The 20,715-nt window shown below is 45.5% G+C and overlaps 1 protein-coding gene and 1 long non-coding RNA gene across 3 annotated transcripts in view; one reads left to right on the top strand and one right to left on the bottom strand.

The window, feature by feature from the left end:
• LOC309536244 (arylacetamide deacetylase-like 4) overlaps positions 1-12,857 on the bottom strand; it is a 35,718-nt gene extending 22,861 nt beyond the window's left edge. For both annotated transcript variants that reach the window (XR_014221498.1, XM_082230268.1), the window contains exons 1-2: positions 12,609-12,857; positions 5,687-5,900 (exon numbers count right to left, since the gene is read on the bottom strand). Coding sequence is in view for 1 of the 2 variants with exons in the window: in XM_082230268.1 (XP_082086394.1) it covers positions 5,687-5,900; positions 12,609-12,842 (448 nt within the window). In the remaining variant the exon portion in view is untranslated. The remainder of the gene's footprint in view (positions 1-5,686; positions 5,901-12,608) is intronic.
• Positions 1-14,975, top strand: part of LOC309536559 — a 32,373-nt gene extending 17,398 nt beyond the window's left edge. Inside the window, exon 3 of the long non-coding RNA XR_014221618.1 lies at positions 13,660-14,975. This is a non-coding gene — a long non-coding RNA (uncharacterized lncRNA). The remainder of the gene's footprint in view (positions 1-13,659) is intronic.
• The last annotated feature ends 5,740 nt before the right edge of the window (positions 14,976-20,715 follow it).

The raw sequence follows: 20,715 nt of genomic DNA, 5'->3' as shown, positions 1-20,715 counted from the left end.
TATTATTATTATTATTATTATTATTATTATTATTGTATAGTATATATACCAACCCTATAGCCATAGGTCTCAGGGCAGTTCACAGAAAAGATTGGACTACATTGGATGTCATTGGACTACAACTTCCATCAGCCCCAGCTCTCCTAATGGTCCAGGAGGAGTTGTAATTCACAATGGCTGAAGGGTACCGATTTGGCAATACTTGCTTCTAGCCTTTCTCACTAGTTAGAAATCTGGTCACCAGAGTACCAATTTGGTATCCATCAATTGTGGTAAGAGACTGGAAGTAAGGAGAGAAGAATAGGATTTAATCAGGGGCGCTTTCTTAATTATACCTTGAGCTACATAGAAAAAAGGATACCATGTGTGTGAAATCATCTTATCTGTTTATCCATTTCTGAAATGCACATACTTAGCAGATACCTAATGTGGAATAGTTTTTCCCCATATACATTGAACTCTTCTTCTCAGGGTTACTTTATCTCTCTCCGGCCTAAATGACCTCTTTATTTAAATTATAGTGATGACTGCAAATACGGCTAAAAGCTACATATGATACCTTCATTACCATCACAGCTTCTTTCTTCACACCAATTCCTTTTAAATATGCATATATATATATATATATATATATATATATATATATGTGCAGGTTTTGGTGTCTTCGGGTGTCTTCCCGTGTAAGAGTCGGGGTGTCTGTGCAACGTTTCGACGAGGTCTCACTCGTCATCTTCAGGCTGGTGCTTTCGGCTTCTTGTTACTGGAACAGAGCAGAATCTGGTGTTTGAGTTTCTATAAATACTGTTGAGGGGTGTGGTGTATAGCCTCCAACGTTCTGGGCAGAGAGGAAGTTCCTAGATTAGTGTGCCTTTTCTTCTTTTGTTCCTTAATTACTTGAGGGATATCTTGAGTGATTTCATGAGTGATATTCTGAATACCACTGGGTGGGTCATTAAGTGTAGATTAGTTGCTAAAGCTTTTGTGTCTTGACCTCTTGAGCTTGTGAAGAGTTTTTCTGAGAAGATGGCTGTGCTGCATTTAGTTGTGCTCTGGCTTGGCTTCGTGTATAGGGGCGAGCTGTGGTTTTGTGCCTTGTGCCAGCCAGATCTGTGTAGGGATTGCAGGGGGGTGCAGCATCCGGAGGTGCCACTATAGTTTGGCTACTGGATGGAGTCTGTAATATGTCTGTGGAGAGGGTCTGGGTTTGGGTCTGGTGTGGTTGATTGGTGACGGCGTTCTGTGTGCCTCTGGTTCTGGTGTCGGTTTTTGTGGGGAGGGCTAATTTCCAGATGTCTGGCAGGCGGGACGTGTCGTCACGCTTGTTCATGTTGTGAGGGTGTTTCTCTATCTCGATGGCTTCCATGATTATTCTCTTGTGGTGATGTTCCATGTTAAAGAGCAATTTGGAATCTGCAAAATTAATTTCGTGTCCTGTTTCTTTCATGTGTTGGAAAAGAGAGGAAGTTTTTTCTTCTTTTTTGACGGCATTCTTGTGTTCTGCGATACGTGCATTTATTCGTCTGTTTGTTTGTCCAATGTACGTGGCTGGGCAGACTTTGCAGGGTATTTCATAGACCCCTTGGTTTTCCAGCTGGATTTTGTCTTTTGGGTTTCTGAGGATATTGGCTATTTTTTGGTTGGTGCAGAAGGCTGTTTTGATATTGTGTTTATGGAGGATTTTGCTGATTTTGTCTGTAGTGCCCTTGATATAAGGAAGGAGGGCCATGCCATTGTTTTCTTCTGTGTCTTGGTTTTTGGGGGGTGTTTCTTTTTGGATTAGCTTCGTAACCCTGTTTTTCTGGTATCCATTGGCGATTAACACATTTGAGAGATTCTGTAACTCAGTTGTCAAGTGGTCTTTGTCAGCCAGGCGTTTGGTTCTGGAGATGAGAGTCTTGGCTACGGAGTTTATTTGTGCAGGGTGGTGGTGTGATTGTGCATGTAAGTAGCGGTTGGTGTGTGTTTTTTTCCGGTAGATAGTGTGTCCTAGGGAGCCATCAGGTTTTTTGTAGATTAGGACGTCAAGAAAGGGCAGTTGGTTGTTGTCTTCTATTTCCATAGTGAATTGTATTTTGGGGTGTAGGCTGTTGAGATGTGTGAGGAAGCTATCTAGTTTTTCTTTCCCGTGTGGCCAAATTACAAAGGTGTCGTCAACATATCTGAGCCAAAGTTTGTGTTTGTGTTCTGACTTGTCTAAAGCATTGGTTTCAAAGTGTTCCATGTACAAATTTGCGATGACCGGTGAGAGGGGTGATCCCATAGGTGCTCCTTCTATCTGTTTGTATCTTTGTCCATTGTGGATGAAGTACGTGTTGGTTAGGCAGTGGTTGGTCAGGTCCAGGATGTATTTGGGGGGGTTGTATTTGTTTTGAATGGCTGTCAAGGCTTCATTAATGGGCACTTGAGTGAAGAGAGATACAGCATCGAAGCTCACAAGTAGGTCATTGGGATGTAGGTATTGCTTCTTTATTGTTTCAATGAACTGGAAGGAGTTAGTAACGTGTGAAGCGATGGATTCTGCATAGGGCTGAAGTTGCTTAGCGAGAAATTTAGCGAGATTTTGTAGAGGTGAGCCTATGGAGCTGACTATTGGTCTGAGTGGTGTTCCTTCTTTGTGTATCTTGGGGAGACCGTAGAGTTTGGGGCATCTGGAAGATTTTTCTCTGGGGATGATTCTTAGCTGGATTTCTTCACTGATAGGAGAGGCTTTTATTTTGGATTTGGTGGTTTTTTTCCAGATAGGTGGTGGGATCTGTTTTTATAGGTTGGTAGGTAGGGTCTTGGAGTAGATTTGATAGTTTTGCTTGGTAGTCCGATGTGTTCATCACAACAGTGGCGTTGCCTTTGTCTGCTGGGAGAATGATTATGTTGTTGTCTTTCCTCAGGTTGGTGAGTGCTTTCTGTTCTTCTTTGTGTAAATTGCTTCTGGGTGGTTTGCTGGAGCAAAGGATGTTGGTGACTTCAAGTCTGATTTTATTGGCTTCATCTGGGTCGATTTTGGTCAGGCTAGCTTCGACTCCGCATATGATGTTTTCCATGGGGATGCGTCTGGGGGCGACTGCAAAGTTGAAACCTTTGGAGAGTACTTTGGTTTCAGTTGGGGTGAGGATCCTGTCTGATATGTTATGTACTGTTTGTTTCATGGGTTGTTGTGGAGGGTGGCTGGGTTTCTGGCGTTTCTCTAGTTTGTAGAGTTTGTTGGTGTGTCTGTCTGTCTTGTGTGAGGTCTCAGTTTCAGCTCTCCAGACGGCTAGTTGTTTGCATTTGTCCCAGAGTGCAGGGTGGATTTTGTTACATAGTTTGAGGTGAAGAGTGAGCAGATCTTTGTTGGTTTGGTTTAGTAGGTATCTTTTCTTATGTATTTCGTTTCTGATTAGGGATAGTTCAGTTCGTTTCAGGATCCTTTCGGTAGCTGGGGTTTTAGAGTGGAATTTAAGTTGGAAGCATGTGGGAGTTAAGTTGTTGTCTCGGCAGTTGCGTAGGAACAGGAGATCACATAAGATGGTGGCTCTTCGGATTTCTAGTTTCTCGTAGGTTCTTGTCAGCTGGAAGGTTTCCTCCCCGTAGAGGTGAGATATTTGCTTTCATAGATTTTCACGGGTACAGGAATGCAGGTTTTGGTGTCTTCGGGTGTCTTCCCGTGTAAGAGTCGGGGTGTCTGTGCGACGTTTCGACGAGGTCTCACTCGTCATCTTCAGGCTGGTGCTTTCGGCTTCTTGTTACTGGAACAGAGCAGAATCTGGTGTTTGAGTTTCTATAAATACTGTTGAGGGGTGTGGTGTATAGCCTCCAACGTTCTGGGCAGAGAATAATCATGGAAGCCATCGAGATAGAGAAACACCCTCACAACATGAACAAGCGTGACGACACGTCCCGCCTGCCAGACATCTGGAAATTAGCCCTCCCCACAAAAACCGACACCAGAACCAGAGGCACACAGAACGCCGTCACCAATCAACCACACCAGACCCAAACCCAGACCCTCTCCACAGACATATTACAGACTCCATCCAGTAGCCAAACTATAGTGGCACCTCCGGATGCTGCACCCCCCTGCAATCCCTACACAGATCTGGCTGGCACAAGGCACAAAACCACAGCTCGCCCCTATACACGAAGCCAAGCCAGAGCACAACTAAATGCAGCACAGCCATCTTCTCAGAAAAACTCTTCACAAGCTCAAGAGGTCAAGACACAAAAGCTTTAGCAACTAATCTACACTTAATGACCCACCCAGTGGTATTCAGAATATCACTCATGAAATCACTCAAGATATCCCTCAAGTAATTAAGGAACAAAAGAAGAAAAGGCACACTAATCTAGGAACTTCCTCTCTGCCCAGAACGTTGGAGGCTATACACCACACCCCTCAACAGTATTTATAGAAACTCAAACACCAGATTCTGCTCTGTTCCAGTAACAAGAAGCCGAAAGCACCAGCCTGAAGATGACGAGTGAGACCTCGTCGAAACGTCGCACAGACACCCCGACTCTTACACGGGAAGACACCCGAAGACACCAAAACCTGCATTCCTGTACCCGTGAAAATCTACGAAAGCAATATATATATATATATATATATATATATATATATATATATATATATATATGTATATATATATATATATATATATATATAAAATTATTAGAAAGCATTTATAAACCACTTAATATTCCAAAAATCCCTGAGCAGTGTACACTCCAAAAAGGAAACGAAAAACATCAAAACGTTAAAATACAGCCTATATCCAGTAGAGTAGCAACATAAAAACATAAAAAGGTTAGAAACATATGGGTTGCCATATTTTGAAGAGCAAAAAAGAGGACACTTTTGCCAACTTCTACTTTCAACTATGGATCGATATGGATCGCTACCCATGAAAAAGAGGACACATGGCAACCCCAATTACAGGATCACAGTCATGGGCCAGGGAAAGCCAGGGCAAAAGGAAAAGACTTCACAAGATGCCTGTAGCAACTGGTGGTAGCTGCTTCCTGTATGGAAGAGGGAAGGGGATTTCACAGTACACAGAGAACAACAAACAGAAAATGCCTGTTTTGGGGGACACTGCCCCATGATATTCTCAGAGCCAGCCAGCCCATTAGGCTTGGGTGAAGCAGTCTCCTCAGGCAGTAGGCTGGGGAGAGCTGGGAAGTCCCCCAGGAGTGTGCTGCTCACTGCCTCCAACACCTCTCACCCATGCACCACCTGGAAAGAGCAGAGATACTGCTGCTGCCATTGTTCCTATCCAGCCTCCTTTTTTCTCCTCCACTGCCTTCAGTGGGCTGGGGCTTCCCCAGGTCACCTCCAGTTGCCTCAGGCGGGAGGGCGTTGGGTTTGTGTGCCATGTTCTGCTTTGCCTCCGGTGGCAAAATATGTAGGGCCGGCCCTGGATATTCTGTAGGATGCGGTGCCCTGATTAGAATTTCCATAAACGACCTACGTAATGGATAAGTGGCCTTTCAGGTAACCTGCTCCTGAGTTGTCTTGATCCTAACCACAAGACCTTGAACATGCCCCGGTAGTTGATCAGCAGCCAGTGCAGTGGCTTCAGCACAGGTGTAATATCTGCTTGTCCGGTTGTTCTACTCAACAACCTGATCCCAGCACCGTGCACAAGATGCAGTTTCCAGATCAAGCCCCACACAGATCACACTGGTTGTAAGTTAAATTAGAATGACTCACTTATGCTCCCGAACAAGCCAGCTCCTCCATACAGGTAGATAATTCCTCTCTGTCCTGTGGATAGGCCCTTTGGCTGATAAATCCTCACAGTCACATTGTCAAATTTTGTGTCGATAGTGTAGAGTCTGGGCTCGCTCCCTGCTGGCATTGCAGAGGAACTCCATTTAAGGAGTGTCGGTTTTGTACAGATTCCCAACTTCTCCAAAATAGATCCCTGTTTAGAAAAAAACAAAAAAGGAACAAAAGCTAGTATCAAGCATAGTTAGCTTTCAGTTTAATAAGGTTTTCGAAAGGTCTGTTTGTAGGAGTAGTGTGGGGTGAGAAATGCTTCGTTGATTCATTCAGAAGTTTAATTGATTTCATTTCCATTTGTTCCAATTGCATTCATGAAATGTTCTCTTTGTTTTCATCCCCCCCCCCTTAGTTTTCATTTCCCCTTTGGTTTCAATGGGAGACTCAGACAGCTTTATGCAGTCTGTAATGTCTTCTGTGACATTTTTAGGCGACTTTAACATTCCTCCCCCATCAGGTCCACCAAACCTCCAACATAGCGGACAGAGAGTCACAGTTTTATAAGCTATTAAACACACACACACACACACACACACACACATGTTCTATAATCTTCTTATTGTGTCCTCTAGGGGAATCAGCTTGTAACTTCACTGTTTTCCATCCAAATAGCATTGGTATGAAAATATTATTACTACATTCTTGAATTCCACCACCCACACCCCACAGGCATCAGACAGATTACCCAGTAGGTCCTAATTTAACAGGTGCAATTTTATCAATGAAGAACCAATCTCCGAGCTTGCTTCCTCCCTCTGCCTCTTTTACCTTTTGTGTCATTTCATTTTGGTTGCAAGTCTGAGGACAGGGATTTTTCTCATCACTGACAACTGTTGAGATACTTCAGGAGAGTTTTTTGGGGGGGAAGGAGGGGGTCATGCAATATGAATGCCCCTATCACTCTAATATGTCAACGGAAAGGGAAGGATTGGGGCTCATTTGTTTTGTTCCCCATTCAGTTTAAAAATGAATGAACAGTGACCTCCGGAGGATGCTCTTTGCTTTACACCCGTACGGGAGAATCTCCACGAGGGCATTGCAACACTCCATTGGCGTTGCTTTATTTAAACCACTTACCTTCTTCCAAGATCTCTGCGTGGTGTTGCAATGGTATTGCCGCATCCGCAGCAACTGCTGCCTCCAGGTGACCTCCCACACACCTCTAATCAGAGGCGAGACAATTTTTTCTCAGAGTATCGTTCTTGCCCGCCCCGCCCGAAGATTCTCCATCATTTGTGTGCGTGACTCGAGGTTTGTGTCATTGCGGAGGATGTTTACCAGGCTGCAGCACAGACATAGGCACAGAGGGGTGGTGTGTGCCAGGGAGCCGTTGCCCCGGGCGCACAATATGGGTGGGGGGCGCAAACCAGGCACGCCCCTTGCAGAGATCCCTGCCTGGATGATCCTGCCACCGCAACGCGAGAGTCCAGGGCAGCGTCTCTATCTCGGCAACCCCCACCTTTTAGGGGGCGGGAGAGAAGAGCAAGAGGAGGGAGAACTCGAGAGGGCGCTTCCTCTGTTCACTTCACCGCGCGCAAAGACGCATCGAGCACCCCGGGCTGGAGCCTCTCCAACGGCGCATGGGTGGAGGGAACATCCTTCCCACCCCCGGGTGCTGATTCACTTGCACAAGGGGGAGATCCGTGGGAGGGAAACCCACAGGGGAAGTTGCTAGGCAGAGAGGGTAGGAGGAGGACCCTAACCGGCTGGGGAGTGTGTGTGTTTTTACTCGGAAGCAAGAACCGTTGTCCCGAGTTCGTGCGCGCAGAGGAGCGGGCTTCAAAGCTACGGTCCTTACTTGGAGGCAGCAGCGCTTGAGTGAGCGAGTGGTAGCAAACCTGAACCCCCTTTACTGAAAGGAAGCCCGGTGATTTTAGCGGAGGCATGGGATCATCAAACTAAAACCTAAGCTAGAAAAATCAAGACACCCACCCCATGCCTCCCTCCCTTGCTGTGCACAAGCCCCCTCACCAAACTCACTTTCTTCTCTTGCTGGTTACTGTGGTTTCAACAGGTAGACACCCCACTTTTGCACGCTTCCCCCTGCCTAAATTGCAGGGTGGAAGGCTGCACCTGTTGACTTTCTCATTGGCATAGGTGTTGGAGGCGTAAAGCTGCTATCATGCGGAAAGGGGGCTGCCACATCCTCTCGCTCAGCACCCTGGTTTCTTGTAACAATGGTATAACAAGCAGGAAAAATCAATTGGTCTTGATTTTTCCAATACAGTAATGGAATAGTTGCACCTGTTGGATATCTGCCTTATGCAGATTTAAAAGCCTTAGATCTTTTAACAGGGAAATGGTTGGAAACCTACCTCCAGTTTCTGCCATAAATAGCCCATCTTCCAAAGGACTGTGATTGCCTTGTTATGTAGGCTGTTCACCCTTATTGTGAACATTTTCTTTGAGATTTTGATCTGGCAATACTATTTCCCACTTATTCAGGCATGTTTGTTTGTTTAAATCTAGCTTAGAAGCAGGGTGGCTGTCATAACACATAACAGCATCAGACCCACTTGTTAAGCCTATTAAGTATTGGGTGGGAGGGGGAGATGTCCACATTTTAGTCCAAAAGGACCACACTTGTGGATGAAGAAGAAGAAGAAGAGTTTGGATTTGATATCCCACCTTTCACTCCCCTTCAGGAGTCTCAAAGCGGCTAACATTCTCCTTTCCCTTCCTCCCCCACAACAAACACTCTGTGAGGTGAGTGGGGCTGAGAGACTTCACAGAAGTGTGACTGGCCCAAGGTCACCCAGCAGCTGCATGTGGAGGAGCGGAGACACGAACCCGGTTTCCCAGACTACCGCTCTTAACCACTACACCACACTGGCTCTTTCGGCCTTCCCTTCCCACTTTTTTGCTTGCTGAGTTCACTTCAATCCATTTAAGTTAGAAGTTTGGAATCATAGAGTTGGAAAGGATCATGAGGATCACTTTTGCCCAACATGGGGCTGAAACTCAGGACCCTGAGATTAAGAGTCGCATGCTTTACTGACTGAACCATCATTTTAATGGTGACATTAAATCATACAGGCATGCATTGTTGCTGTGGGGTGTTGTTGTTTTTGCTGTCTTGTTGGAGTTACTCAGTCCAGGCAGCACTGGAAATCCATTGGCTCAGGGGCTTAATGCAGTCCTCTAAATCTCTTTCTGGCCCTCAAGATCTCTTCCTAGGCCATTTTCCCATTTCTCAGCCTCTCCTCCTTCACTGGTCATGCTCTGCACTCTTCTCAAGGGTTTTTGCATGGTTGGAATATGCATTTCATTGACCTGTGATGTAGTATGGGAAAGTGCCCAAGGGCAAAGGGGGCCTCCAGTGTGCAACTCATCCCCAGCTGCTCAGTCCACCAGGAGGCACAACCCCCTGGGCTACGACACTGAGCACAGCTGCTTTCAGCAAACAAAGGGCATTTGCCCTGGCACTCCCTCACCCCAGAGAAACCCAATCTTTATGTCTGAATTGGAATAGCATTCAGGTTTTCTGGGGGAAATAATAATAATAATAATAATAATAATAATAATAATAATAATAATAATAATTTATAATTTATAATTTATAATTTATAATTTATAATTTATAATTTATAATTTATAATTTATAATTTATAATTTATAATTTATAAATTATAATTTATAATTTATAATTTATAATTTATAATTTATAATTTATAATTTATAATTTATAATTTATAATTTATAATTTATTTATACCCCGCCCATCTGGCTGAGTTTCCCCAGCCACTCTGGGCGGCTCCCAATCAAGTGTTAAAAACAGTACAGCGTTACATATTAAAAACTTCCCTGAACAGGGCTGCCTTAAGATGTCTTCTGAATGTCAGGTAATTGTTTATCTCTTTGACACCTGATGGGAGGGCGTTCCACAGGGCGGGCGCCACTACTGAGAAGGCCCTCTGTCTGGTTCCCTGTAGCCTCACTTCTCGCAATGAGGGAACCGCCAGAAGGCCCTCGGCGCTGGATCTCACTGTCCGAGCTGAACGATGGGGGTGGAGACGCTCCTTCAGGTGTACAGGACCGAGGCCATTTAGGGCTTTAAAGGTCAGCACCAATACTTTGAATTGTGCTCGGAAACGTACTGGGAGCCAATGCAGATCTCTCAGAACCAGTGTTATGTGGTCCCGTTGGCCACTCCCAGTCATCAGTCTAGCTGCCGCATTCTGGATTAATTGCAGTTTCCGGGTCACCTTCAAAGGTAGCCCCACGTGGAGCACGTTGCAGTAGTCCAAGCGGGAGATAACTAGAGCATGCACCACTCTGGCGAGACAGTCTGTGGGCAGGTAGGGTCGTAGCCTGCGTACCAGGTGGAGCTGGTAGACAGCTGCCCTGGACACAGAGTTAACCTGTGCCTCCATGGACAGCTGTGAGTCCAAAATGACTCCTAGGCTGTGCACCTGGTCCTTCAGGGGCACAGTTACCCCATTCAGGACCAGGGAATCCCCCACACCCACCCGCCCCCTGTCCCCCCAAAACAGTACTTCTGTCTTGTCAGGATTCAACCTCAATCTTTTAGCCACCATCCATCCTCCAACCGCCTACAGGCACTCAGACAGGACCTTCACCGCCTTCACTGGTTCTGATTTAAAGGAGAGGTAGAGCTGGGTGTCATCTGCATACTGATGAACACCCAGTCCAAACTCCCTGATGATCTCTCCCAGCGGACTCATATACATATTAAAAAGCATGGGGGAGAGGACAGAACCCTGAGGCACCCCACAAGTGAGAGCCCAGGGGTCTGAACACTCATCCCCCCCACCACTTTCTGGACACGGCCCAGGAGAAAGGAGCGGAACCACCGTATAACAGTGCCCCCAGCTCTCAGCCCCTCTAGACGGTCCAGAAGGATGTTATGGTCGATGGTGTCAAAGGCCGCTGAGAGATACAGCAGAACTAGGAAACAGCTCTCACCTTTGTCCCTAGCCCACCGGAGATCATCAGCCAGTGCAACCAAGGCAGTTTCAGTCCCATGGTGAGGCCTGAATCCCGATTGGAAGGGATCCAAATGGTCCGCATCCTCCAGGCGTGCTTGGAGTTGTTCGGCAACCACCCACTCAATCACCTTGCCCAAGAATGGAAGATTTGAGACTGGACAATAGTTGGCCAAATTGGCCGGGTCTAAATATGTTTTTTTAAGAAGCCGTTTAATGACCGCCTCTTTCAGCGGGTCTGGGAAGGCTCCCTCATAGAGGGAAGCATTCACCACCCCGCAGAGCCCATCGCCCAGCCTTTCCCGGCTCGGTTTTATCAGCCAGGATGGGCAAGGATCAAGGAGACAGGTGGTCGGTTTCACTTGTCCAAGCAGCCTGTCCACATCCTCGGAGGTAACAGATTGGAATTGATCCCATGTAACAGGACCAGACAGAACTCTAGCACTCTCCCGCCCTGGCCCTGCTAACACGGTGGAGTCTACTTCCTTCTGAATCTGAGCGACTTTATCTGCAAAAAAATTTGCAAAAGCATTGCAGGAGATCTTGGGGTCCCTACCAGGCCCCAGTGGTACAGGTGGTTCCGATAGATTGCAAACCACCTGAAAAAGTCTCCTGCTGCTGTTTTCTGCAGATGCAATGGAGGCAGCGAAGAAGGCCCTCTTCGCCATTGCCATTGCCACTTGGTAGGCTTGACGTTGAGCTCTAGCCCGTGTCCGGTCTGATTCAGAATGAGTTTTCCGCCACCGGCGCTCTAGCCGTCTCAACAATTGTTTCATCACCCTCAGCTCCGGGGAAAACCACAGGGCTGTCCAGGCTCCATGCAATCGGAGAGGGCGCTTCGGAGCCAGACAGTCAATAGCCCTGGTTAACTCTGCATTCCAGCGTGCCACCAGGGAATCAGCTGAAAGTGGTGAGACAAAGGCAAAACGTTTGGATAGTGTGGGGAAAGTGGGAAACGACTGCTTTCTAGGCAATGGACAAGCAGAAAGGTGGATGAGCCCCAAGATAGAACTGCATGACTAGTGGCATAACGTGGGGTGAGGCCACAGGTGCGGTTGCCCTCGGTGCAAAATTTCAACACCCGGTGCTGCCTAAATACAGCTGCATACTTCTGTCACTGGGCTCTGTTGAAAATGGCTTCTCTGTGTGACTTTCCAGATAGCAGAGAGAATCTTCTTCTCTTGTTTCTGAGGCTGTGATCTCTTGGGTGATGCGGACACTGTTAGGCAGCTCCATAGTCCCCACCTCACCCCACACATGGCCCCAGATGCTCGCAACCCATGCTATACCACTGCGTGGGACAGTCTTTGCCAGCATGGTCCTGCTAGCTGGGGATGCTAGAAGTCATAGCACAAAGCATCCTCCAGAAGTCACATTGATGATCAACACTGTATTTGAACTGTGGAGGAGATAGATGTCTCTCCACAAACAAGCACTCACAAATAGAACTGGAAATTTTTGCACAGATCTCTAGTTATAATACATGAAGCCTTCAGGCTGGCTAGCTCAGTAGATAGAGAATGAGATTTTTAATCCTAGGGTCCTGGGTTCGAGTTCCACATTTGGTGAAAGATTCCTGCCTTGCAGAGTAGTGCTTGGGTTTGTGGTCCCTTCCAACTCTACAATTCCATGATTCTATGATGGGGTGGATGGGGTTGCACCTCCTAAAACATGTTGCCTGTTTGAACCTTTCCTGGCTGGCCAGCCCCCATGCAACTAAAAAATAGCAGAATCATAGAATTTGTAGAACTGGAAGGGACCACAAGGGCCATCTAGTCCAACCCCCTGCAGGAATATTTTGCCCAACGTGGGGCTCAAGCAGATAACCTTGAGATTAAGAGTCTCATGCTCTAGCGACTGAGCTGCCCCACAGAAACTCCAGGTTCAAAGTCCATCCAACTTACCATACGCAAGGATGAGTGTAGCATAATGGAAATTAGGAAGAGTTTGAAAGGTCCATCGATTCCTGGAGGGAGATCTGTTCTTCGGACATCACGATAAATGAGCACCACCAGGGAAAGCAGGAAGCAGATCACAAATGTCAGCATCACCGTGGAGAGATCCATCTTCCTTCCTGAGAAGCCTTGGAAGGACTGAATAACTGGCTGATTCCTGGCAACTATTTCCTCTGCTATCATGCAATTCCAACTTCTGCCGTCGCAATTCTGTAGCAATTGATCACACCCTTGTTTTTCCAGGAGTTTCTTATGCAATACTATTGTTTCTTCTGAATAAATAGATACCGGTAAATGCAATTGTGTGTTCAGTTATGTGTGTAAATGGTTTGTATTGAACTTTCAAACTGCATTGCATTGCTTTTGCATTGTGACACTAAATCCTCTGGATGATTGGGAAGATTCACCTCCCCCCCACCCCGTCTTGCATCTGCCCAATGCTAGGCTGATGATTTTTTTCCTCTTTTCCTTGTGGAAGAGTGGGGTGTGTGGATCCTCCTGGGTTGCCCCAATGTCAAGGTTGCAGGTTCAATCCCCATATGAGACAAGTGCATATTCCAGCATTGCAGCGGTTGAACTAGATGTTCCTCAAGGTCCCTTCCAAGTCTATCCTGGCCCTCGTGCATCCTTCCACACATGTAGGGTCATAGAAGGGCAGTGTAGGGAGCATCTGCTGGCAGAGGTAGTTATAGGGCAGCGTAACTGGTTCAGCTGCACTGGGAGTGCAAGAGGCAGGGGGCGCTGAATTTTACCATTGCACACTGTGCCGCTGAAATTTGAGAGTCCCAAATCTACCGCTGCTGCTAGCGCAAGACACCAGGCCTATTTCAAATGGCCTACTTAGGGATTTACACCATTCTGAGCACGATGTGCTGACCAAAAGCGGAGATCAAGCTTTTTTGGGGAAACATTGACCTTGGCCATATTTGTGTTTCTATGCAAATAAATTAGAAACTTTTGTCATCTTTCGAACCTAAGTTGTGCTGCCTTTCTTTTCTAGCTTCTGCTTGGAAAATCTGTGAGAATGTTATTTGCCTTCAAAATGGAAAGATGATGGAACCCCGACCAAAGAAAAATATATACAAAACCTATGGACTATGCAGGAATGGAAAAACTTACCCTAAGAATATGAAATCAGGATAGTAAACTTTTTATAAAGGAATGGAAATGGTATATTGAATATTTGCAAACAAATTGAAAACAGAAAAAAACATTGGCAGGACTACTGTGACAAGCTGGAGTTTGAAAAAAATACAGTGGTACTTCCAGTTGCGCACAGGATACGTTCCGGAGCTCCGGTCGGATCCCAAGAAAGTCACAACCGGAGGTGCTGTTTCTGCGTATGCTCGCAGTGCGGTAGAGCACTGTAGAGCACTTCTGCACATGTGCACGTGGTGAAGCCCAGAAAAATACTTCTGGATTTGCCGCGTTCACATCCTGAAGGATACACAACCAGAGGTGTGTGTATCCAGAGGTACCACTGTATAGATAAATGAAAATGACCGTTCCCGCATCAAATGGGGGCTCCTTTTGCGTGGTTGCACGCAGCCCCCTGGATCCCAGTGTGACTCCCGGTAGTTTAGGCTGGTTTCATACTCCCGAGACTGGATACCTGGAGGTCTCCTCCTACCTCAGCCAATCGGCCAATCCCACCTGGGGAGGCATTGCCAGGGGATTGGCCAGGTAAGGGGAGGGACCGTCCTGCCCACACAACAGAAGGTGAATCTTACCTGCAAAGCGGCAGTCAGCTCCAAAGCTTCTCCCACCTTCCCCTCCCTCAGTTAAGTCTTCTTTCACAGGTTAACCTCTTCTCCACAGGTACACAGGCGCTGCTACATCAGGGTCACTGTTGAAGCACTAGAAAGGAATTTTCCTGCCTTGGCAGGTTTTGCCTTCTCCGTAGCAAAACGCCACAACTTTGGTGGTTTCAGGCCTTGGGTGGAATCCTTTAGTCTATCTTCCTAAATGGGGGGGGGCATGAAGTTGTGACCCACAACCCCCTTGCAGTGGTGATACCAGGGTTCCCCGTTAAAGGGGTCTTGAGGGGGAGGCATTGGCCATATGCCGAGAGTTTGTCATTGCTCTCCCCTCCAAAGGCAGTGAAACGGGGGCGGGGGCTCTCTCTGCTTGAACATATGTTCTCCAGAGCCAACCCAATCCCCACATATTCTGGATAACCCTGAAGTCTCCCAGATCCCTGGCTGGGGACTGGGAAGTATAAACGCCCAATGCCTGAGCCAAGGTCTCCCTACATCTGAAACTTAATAAAGTTGTGGCCAATTTTAATCCCATAGCATGTTGTCTTGAGTCATTATTCTGCTCAGGGGTCGCCTCATGTTGGGGGGACTCTGCTTGTCCACGCAATAGATGAATAAAAGAATGATTTAATATAACTTAGAATATGCAGGGAATAGTGATTAAAAAAATGAACCGCAGAAAGAGGAGGAAGGAAGTCGAGATTTGAAATGTCTGAATTATTGTTAAATTACTATTGAAATGTACATAAATGAAAATCATTTTTAAAAAGAAAGATCTTAAACCAGGCATCCCCAATCTGCAGCCCTCCAGATGTTTTGGCCTACAACTCCCATGATCCCTAGCTAACAGGACCAGTGGTCAGGGATGATGGGAATTGTAGTCCAAAACATCTGCAGGGCCAAAGGTTGGGGATGCCTGTCCTAAACCATTCTGAATCTTAAAGTTTGCCTACACTGATTTCAAAGTAATGAGTGGAAAGAACTGGATTGTATGAGCAGGATGTTAGGATATTTCCGTTCCACCTTAAAAGGGAGCAGGATGTTTGTGTCACAGCCTGCGTTTTTCCTGTTTTAACAGGGTGTTCCTGTTGTGTCTTTGCTTTCGTTTTCTCTCTCTGTCTGGAGGCACTGTCGCAGGCAGTCATGTCTTTCTCTGTTCTGATCAACGCTGAATAAAGCTTGTAAATAATGCTCTCCTGAGTGCGACTTTTGGCTGTGCATTATCTGCTGATAAGAGTGTGCATGAGCTCTGGAATGTGGCAAGTTATTTTCTAGAAACTCATGTCACTAATCGATGATACTGCGTGCCTACGGGAGATCGATGGACGTCCGGCAGACGGCTTGGGGCCATGATGGACTTTATCTCCCTGGCAGTATCCCAACACAGAGACCTTGCCATTCTGGGTGCTTCTAGATATTCTGAAGGTTTCAGGGCTACAGTAGTTATACACAAGAGAGTCTTTTAAGATGCTGATAAATTGGTGGGTACGAACCAATCCGTTCCTGAATCTTCCAAGTGTTCCAAGAGTTGCGAGCCCGTAAGTGACACATTGTTTTCATAACAGTCTTGCAGGCAATGGAGTCCCACTTTGGAAAGAGTAGTAGATATTGAACCTAAAATTGTGATATATAAGGAAGCGGGACTAAGGGTGAGGGTATGGATGCTAGTTTCTTATCAACTGTGCCACACCTCTGTATGTGAAAGGGTTGGATAAAAACTTCTATATTGACCTCATTTGGGGCAATAAGAGGAAGGCTCTTAGTGGTAGGGAGGTGGAATCTTGTGCCTCCAACACAACCCTAGACGTTAGCAAGTCTGTAGAAATCATAGGAATGATTTCCTGCAGCTGGAAGGAGTCAACATACATTGGTATGTGATCGGACTCCCCAGCCTTCCAAACTGGTTTTATAATGCAACAGTGAGGAAGATAGCCTGGACTATCTGGATTGAAATATAGACCTATTAAGAAGGTGTTGCCAAGAGGTAAGGCTGTTACACCATCTTAACAAAACAATGAGGTAAAGATGGAACATATCCAATACATGTCATGAATCCAGAGGAAGAGTAATGTTTTTGGCATGACCTGTGAATATAAGTTGCATTCAATTCTGTGGGCCTGAAATGAACAGATCCAAATTAGTTGTTTAACTTGAATGGGTTTACACGGCACAGGAGCAATGCTGGTTGCAATTTTATGAGATAAGGATTTGGTAATGTAAGGTGTGTTCATTTGTAACAGGTAATTAGTGCTCTCCTTCTTGCTCTTGTCAGATAAGCTAAAGGTCTACCTCCCACTCACCTTACAAGAGGCAGAAGAAGCATAAGTTGCAATGAAAGGGAATGCGATTGCACAGCTTTCCAATGGTTTAGCCTCATAGGAACCCTGCAGGGTGCGTTAGGCAGATGGGGCTGTTAATCAAGCACATTAGATCTAGTTCTGAGACCCTTACAATGAAAAGGTTTAGCAAACCAATCGAACTGCGCATCTGTATAGAAGTAACACCAATTAACATACATAAATACCCCAATAAAGTAGATAAATGAATAAGCAAAACTTAAAACCCACAGCTTCTCTTGCAAGACAAAGCATTCTCCTTTTCAATAAACAGGGGAAAAAATCCCTACCATCAGTTACTGCTGATAAAAATATTGGAGTATTTGCATAGGTATCTTAAATTCCCTAGAATTATAAATTTGGATTGTTGTCCCAGAGTCTTTTGAACTGTCTATTTTTTTAAAAAATAAATCATTGTTAACATCTCCCAAACACAATCATTCATCTGTTGTAAGTAAACTTGATTTCTTCCAGTTATTTCATTGATTTGAAATTATTGAGGTCTGTGAACTTAAACTAACAGCTGAACTGGAGATAAAGAAAATAGGTAAAGGTAAAGGTACCCCTGCCCGTACGGGCCAGTCTTGACAGACTCTAGAGTTGTGCGCTCATCTCACTCTATAGGCCGGGAGCCAGCGCTGTCCGCAGACATGAAAACGCCGCTTACTTTCCCGCTAGTAAGTGGTCCCTATTTATCTACTTGCACCCGGGGGTGCTTTCAAACTGCTAGGTTGGCAGGTGCTGGGACTGAGCAATGGGAGCGCACCCTGCTGCAGGGATTCAAACCACCGACCATGCGATCGGCAAGTCCTAGGCGCTGAGGTTTTACCCACAGTGCCACCCGCGTCCCTGATAAAGAAAATAGAAAGTATCATACACCACAATGTGTCTGAAAGTTTCTTTATTTTTTAGATTACATTATTTGAAATACACCATATTTTAAAATGGCTATCTGCATTCCTATTCCATATTCAATTTCCCTATCCCTCCCTTTGCCTGAAATGTCTTCCCGTTCTTGCACAGGTTGGTTCAGCTTTTTTTTCTTTTTCTTTGTATTGGTTAGAGAAAATATATAAAATAAACAAGACGCTTGCAGCACAAGCAATACACATGTTTTTCAAGTAAAGAATGGGATAAATTATTGCTCTTATTTAACTTGCAGTTTTACTTGCCCAGAAGCCCATGCCACTATCCTGCAGATCACCCAGAAATCTAATACTGTATATCTTGATCTACTTTGTAGGTCTCCTTTCTATGTTCAGTCTTCTTCTGGTGTCAATCAAAACTGCAGAATAGAACTGCATGAAATCAATCAGCTTATTATGGTCATAGACCAGCAGTTTAAAACTGGCTGAAAATACAATAATTATAACAACAAGATATCATAATTAGTTAAACAACCCAGAATAAAAGCAGGGAGGCAAGAATCACTCACCAACTAGAGTTTTCGCTATTACTAAAACAATGCAAGTAAACCTTACTTATTCCTGGTTTTTCCAGTTATTCGTTTTAAACTAACTGGCTTTGAACCTGGCTACGTATTTTGTTTTCCACTCACCATTCCCTGAATGGGGGCAGATTCCAGGGATGGCAGTACTTCAGTTATGGGGTTTTTTTGGAGGAGACCACTGGGGAGCTTTTCTTCTGTGCTTCATCCCCCACTCAGATGTTTCCTTTCCTACACCATAACGTACGCTAAGAGATGCTCATCAAAGGGTTGTGGAACAACCAAGGGAGCTGCCTCTGGCAACCTTAGCACCTGACAGGGTCTGTATACAGACTTTAAGGTATAGGGTTCCTGAGTCATTTAGGGCTTTAAGCACTAACCTTAAGGCAGCCCTATCTTAAGGCAGCCCTGTTCAGGGAAGTTTTTAATATGTAACGCTGTACTGTTTTTAAACACTTGATTGGGTGCCACCCAGAGTGGTTGGGGGAAACTCAGCCAGATGGGCGGGGTATAAATAAATTATTATTATTATTATTATTATTATTATTATTATTATTATTATTATTATTATTATTATTATATCACCTGAGCCCCTGAATCGAGCCCAGAAATGAACTGGCTCTCAAAGCAGCTGTTTTAAAACTGGGGTTTTATGTAAGGAATATCAAGGAATATTGCCTTTTAAGGTAATGGAATGTGTTGCTTTTTCAGACCTTGCGAAAGCTGCAACTGCTGAAAGAATGCTGAGACTGATAGGTCACAAGATAACAGATAACACATATTTAGCCAAAATTCGTGGTTAAAAAGTTCAAGTCACATAGCCTGTGGTTGGGACACGAAGCCTGTTTGCACCTGTGATTAGAACAGCTGGTGGTCAAAATGTGGTTTGCCCTTTTAGCTTCATAAGATATAAAACTCAGTTATGCTTGCATTTGAAACAAATAGTGGTGTAACATGTGTAACTAGAACAACTTGTGGTTAGAATACTTATGTAAATAGACAAATGTTAAGGGACTTTTGACCATATTTGTACAATGATAATCATGGGGATTGGGCGCTGAGGGTCTGGAGAGGGTGAGATGTAAACAAAGGAGGAGAATTTAGTATTTTATTTAGGCGGTCATGATAGGTTGTGACTTTTGCAGGCCCCTGCCCAGTGGGCAGGCAGAGGAAAGAACTTTGCGCTCCGTGAAAGGATAAATGCCTGCGTTGTACTGACCTGAGGTGTGCCTCCTTTGGACACCCATTCTTGCAGCTATGTTTTTGTAATCAATAAACTTTTGCTGCTTCACCAATTTTACTCAGACTTTATTTCAAAGGCCCTTGGGACCGGTTTTTATATATCATGTTTTATGAGATCTAAATGGAACCCCAGCCAGTAATCTGCTGTTACCAGAAGAGCCAGAGGCTAGGTGAAGCAAGGGTCCTAAGAGCTCAGTCTTAGAGTTTGTGTGCAGCAGGTTCGAAATTCTGTCCCTGGCTAACCATTATTGGTTCCAACTAACAGGATTTAAGTTGTTCTGGGATCAGGGGCATATGAAGGGGGGGCGGTCTGCCCCAGGTACCACTCAGGGGGTGACATGATGGCCCGCTGCCTCCCCCCAGCTGTAGGGCGGCCGAGGGCAGTCCGTACGGGATGCTGCACATGCACAGTCCATACAGATGTCACATGTGTGCCGCTGGGCGGTTTGCCCCGCCCTTGGCGTCCCATCCCGGGTGCCAGAGAGGGTTCCTCCACCACTGTCTGGGATAAGGCCAAGTTAGTCAAACCACAGCATTGCAATGGTATACTTTGCACCCTTCCTTCCCCACTATTTGTCAATGATGAACTGGACTGCATTTCAAGGTGATTTCAAGGTCCTTGAAAGTTTGACCTGTAGTGGATCACAGGAGAATGGGATCAAACATTCCCTCGCTTGTTGACCTGATATGGAGAGAGTTGAAATACTAACTTGTGTTTGGTTAAAAGCCTCCCCATGGTGGGTGTAATGAAATGAGTTCAGTTTACTCAACAGGTCTTACTTATGTCACATGTGGAATCATTCTGCGCAAGTGCTCCTTCTTATTACTAAATGTTTCACCTCTTGCAGATGTGGTTGGAATTTTGTTTTGACAGTTTCTGGATTTCCCAAGAAGAGAGAGAGAGAATCTGACAATGTGTTCAATAAAGCCATACCTTGGAAGTCGAACGGAATCTGTTCCAGAAGTCTGTTCGACTTCCAAAACATTCGGAAACCAAGGAAGCTCTTGCAGCCAATCGAAAGCCACAGAAGCCGCGTTGGACATTCGGGTTCCAAAGAACGTTCGCAAACCGGGACACTAACTTCTGGGTTTGTGGCGTTCAGGAGCCAAAACATTCAACTCGCAAGGCATTTGGGATCAAAGGTATGTCTATATTCATTAGGCTATAAGTAAAGGTAAAGGTACCCCTTCCTGTACGGGCCAGTCGTGTCCGACTCTAGGGTTGTGCGCCCATCTCACTTAAGAGTCCGTGGGCCAGCGCTGTCCGGAGACAC

This window comes from Podarcis vaucheri, assembly GCF_965113315.1.
Source record: "Podarcis vaucheri genome assembly, chromosome: 7".
Lineage (NCBI taxonomy): Eukaryota > Metazoa > Chordata > Lepidosauria > Squamata > Lacertidae > Podarcis > Podarcis vaucheri.
The sequence above is the reverse complement of the archived record's forward strand: the minus strand, read 5'-3'. Positions and strand labels throughout refer to the sequence as shown.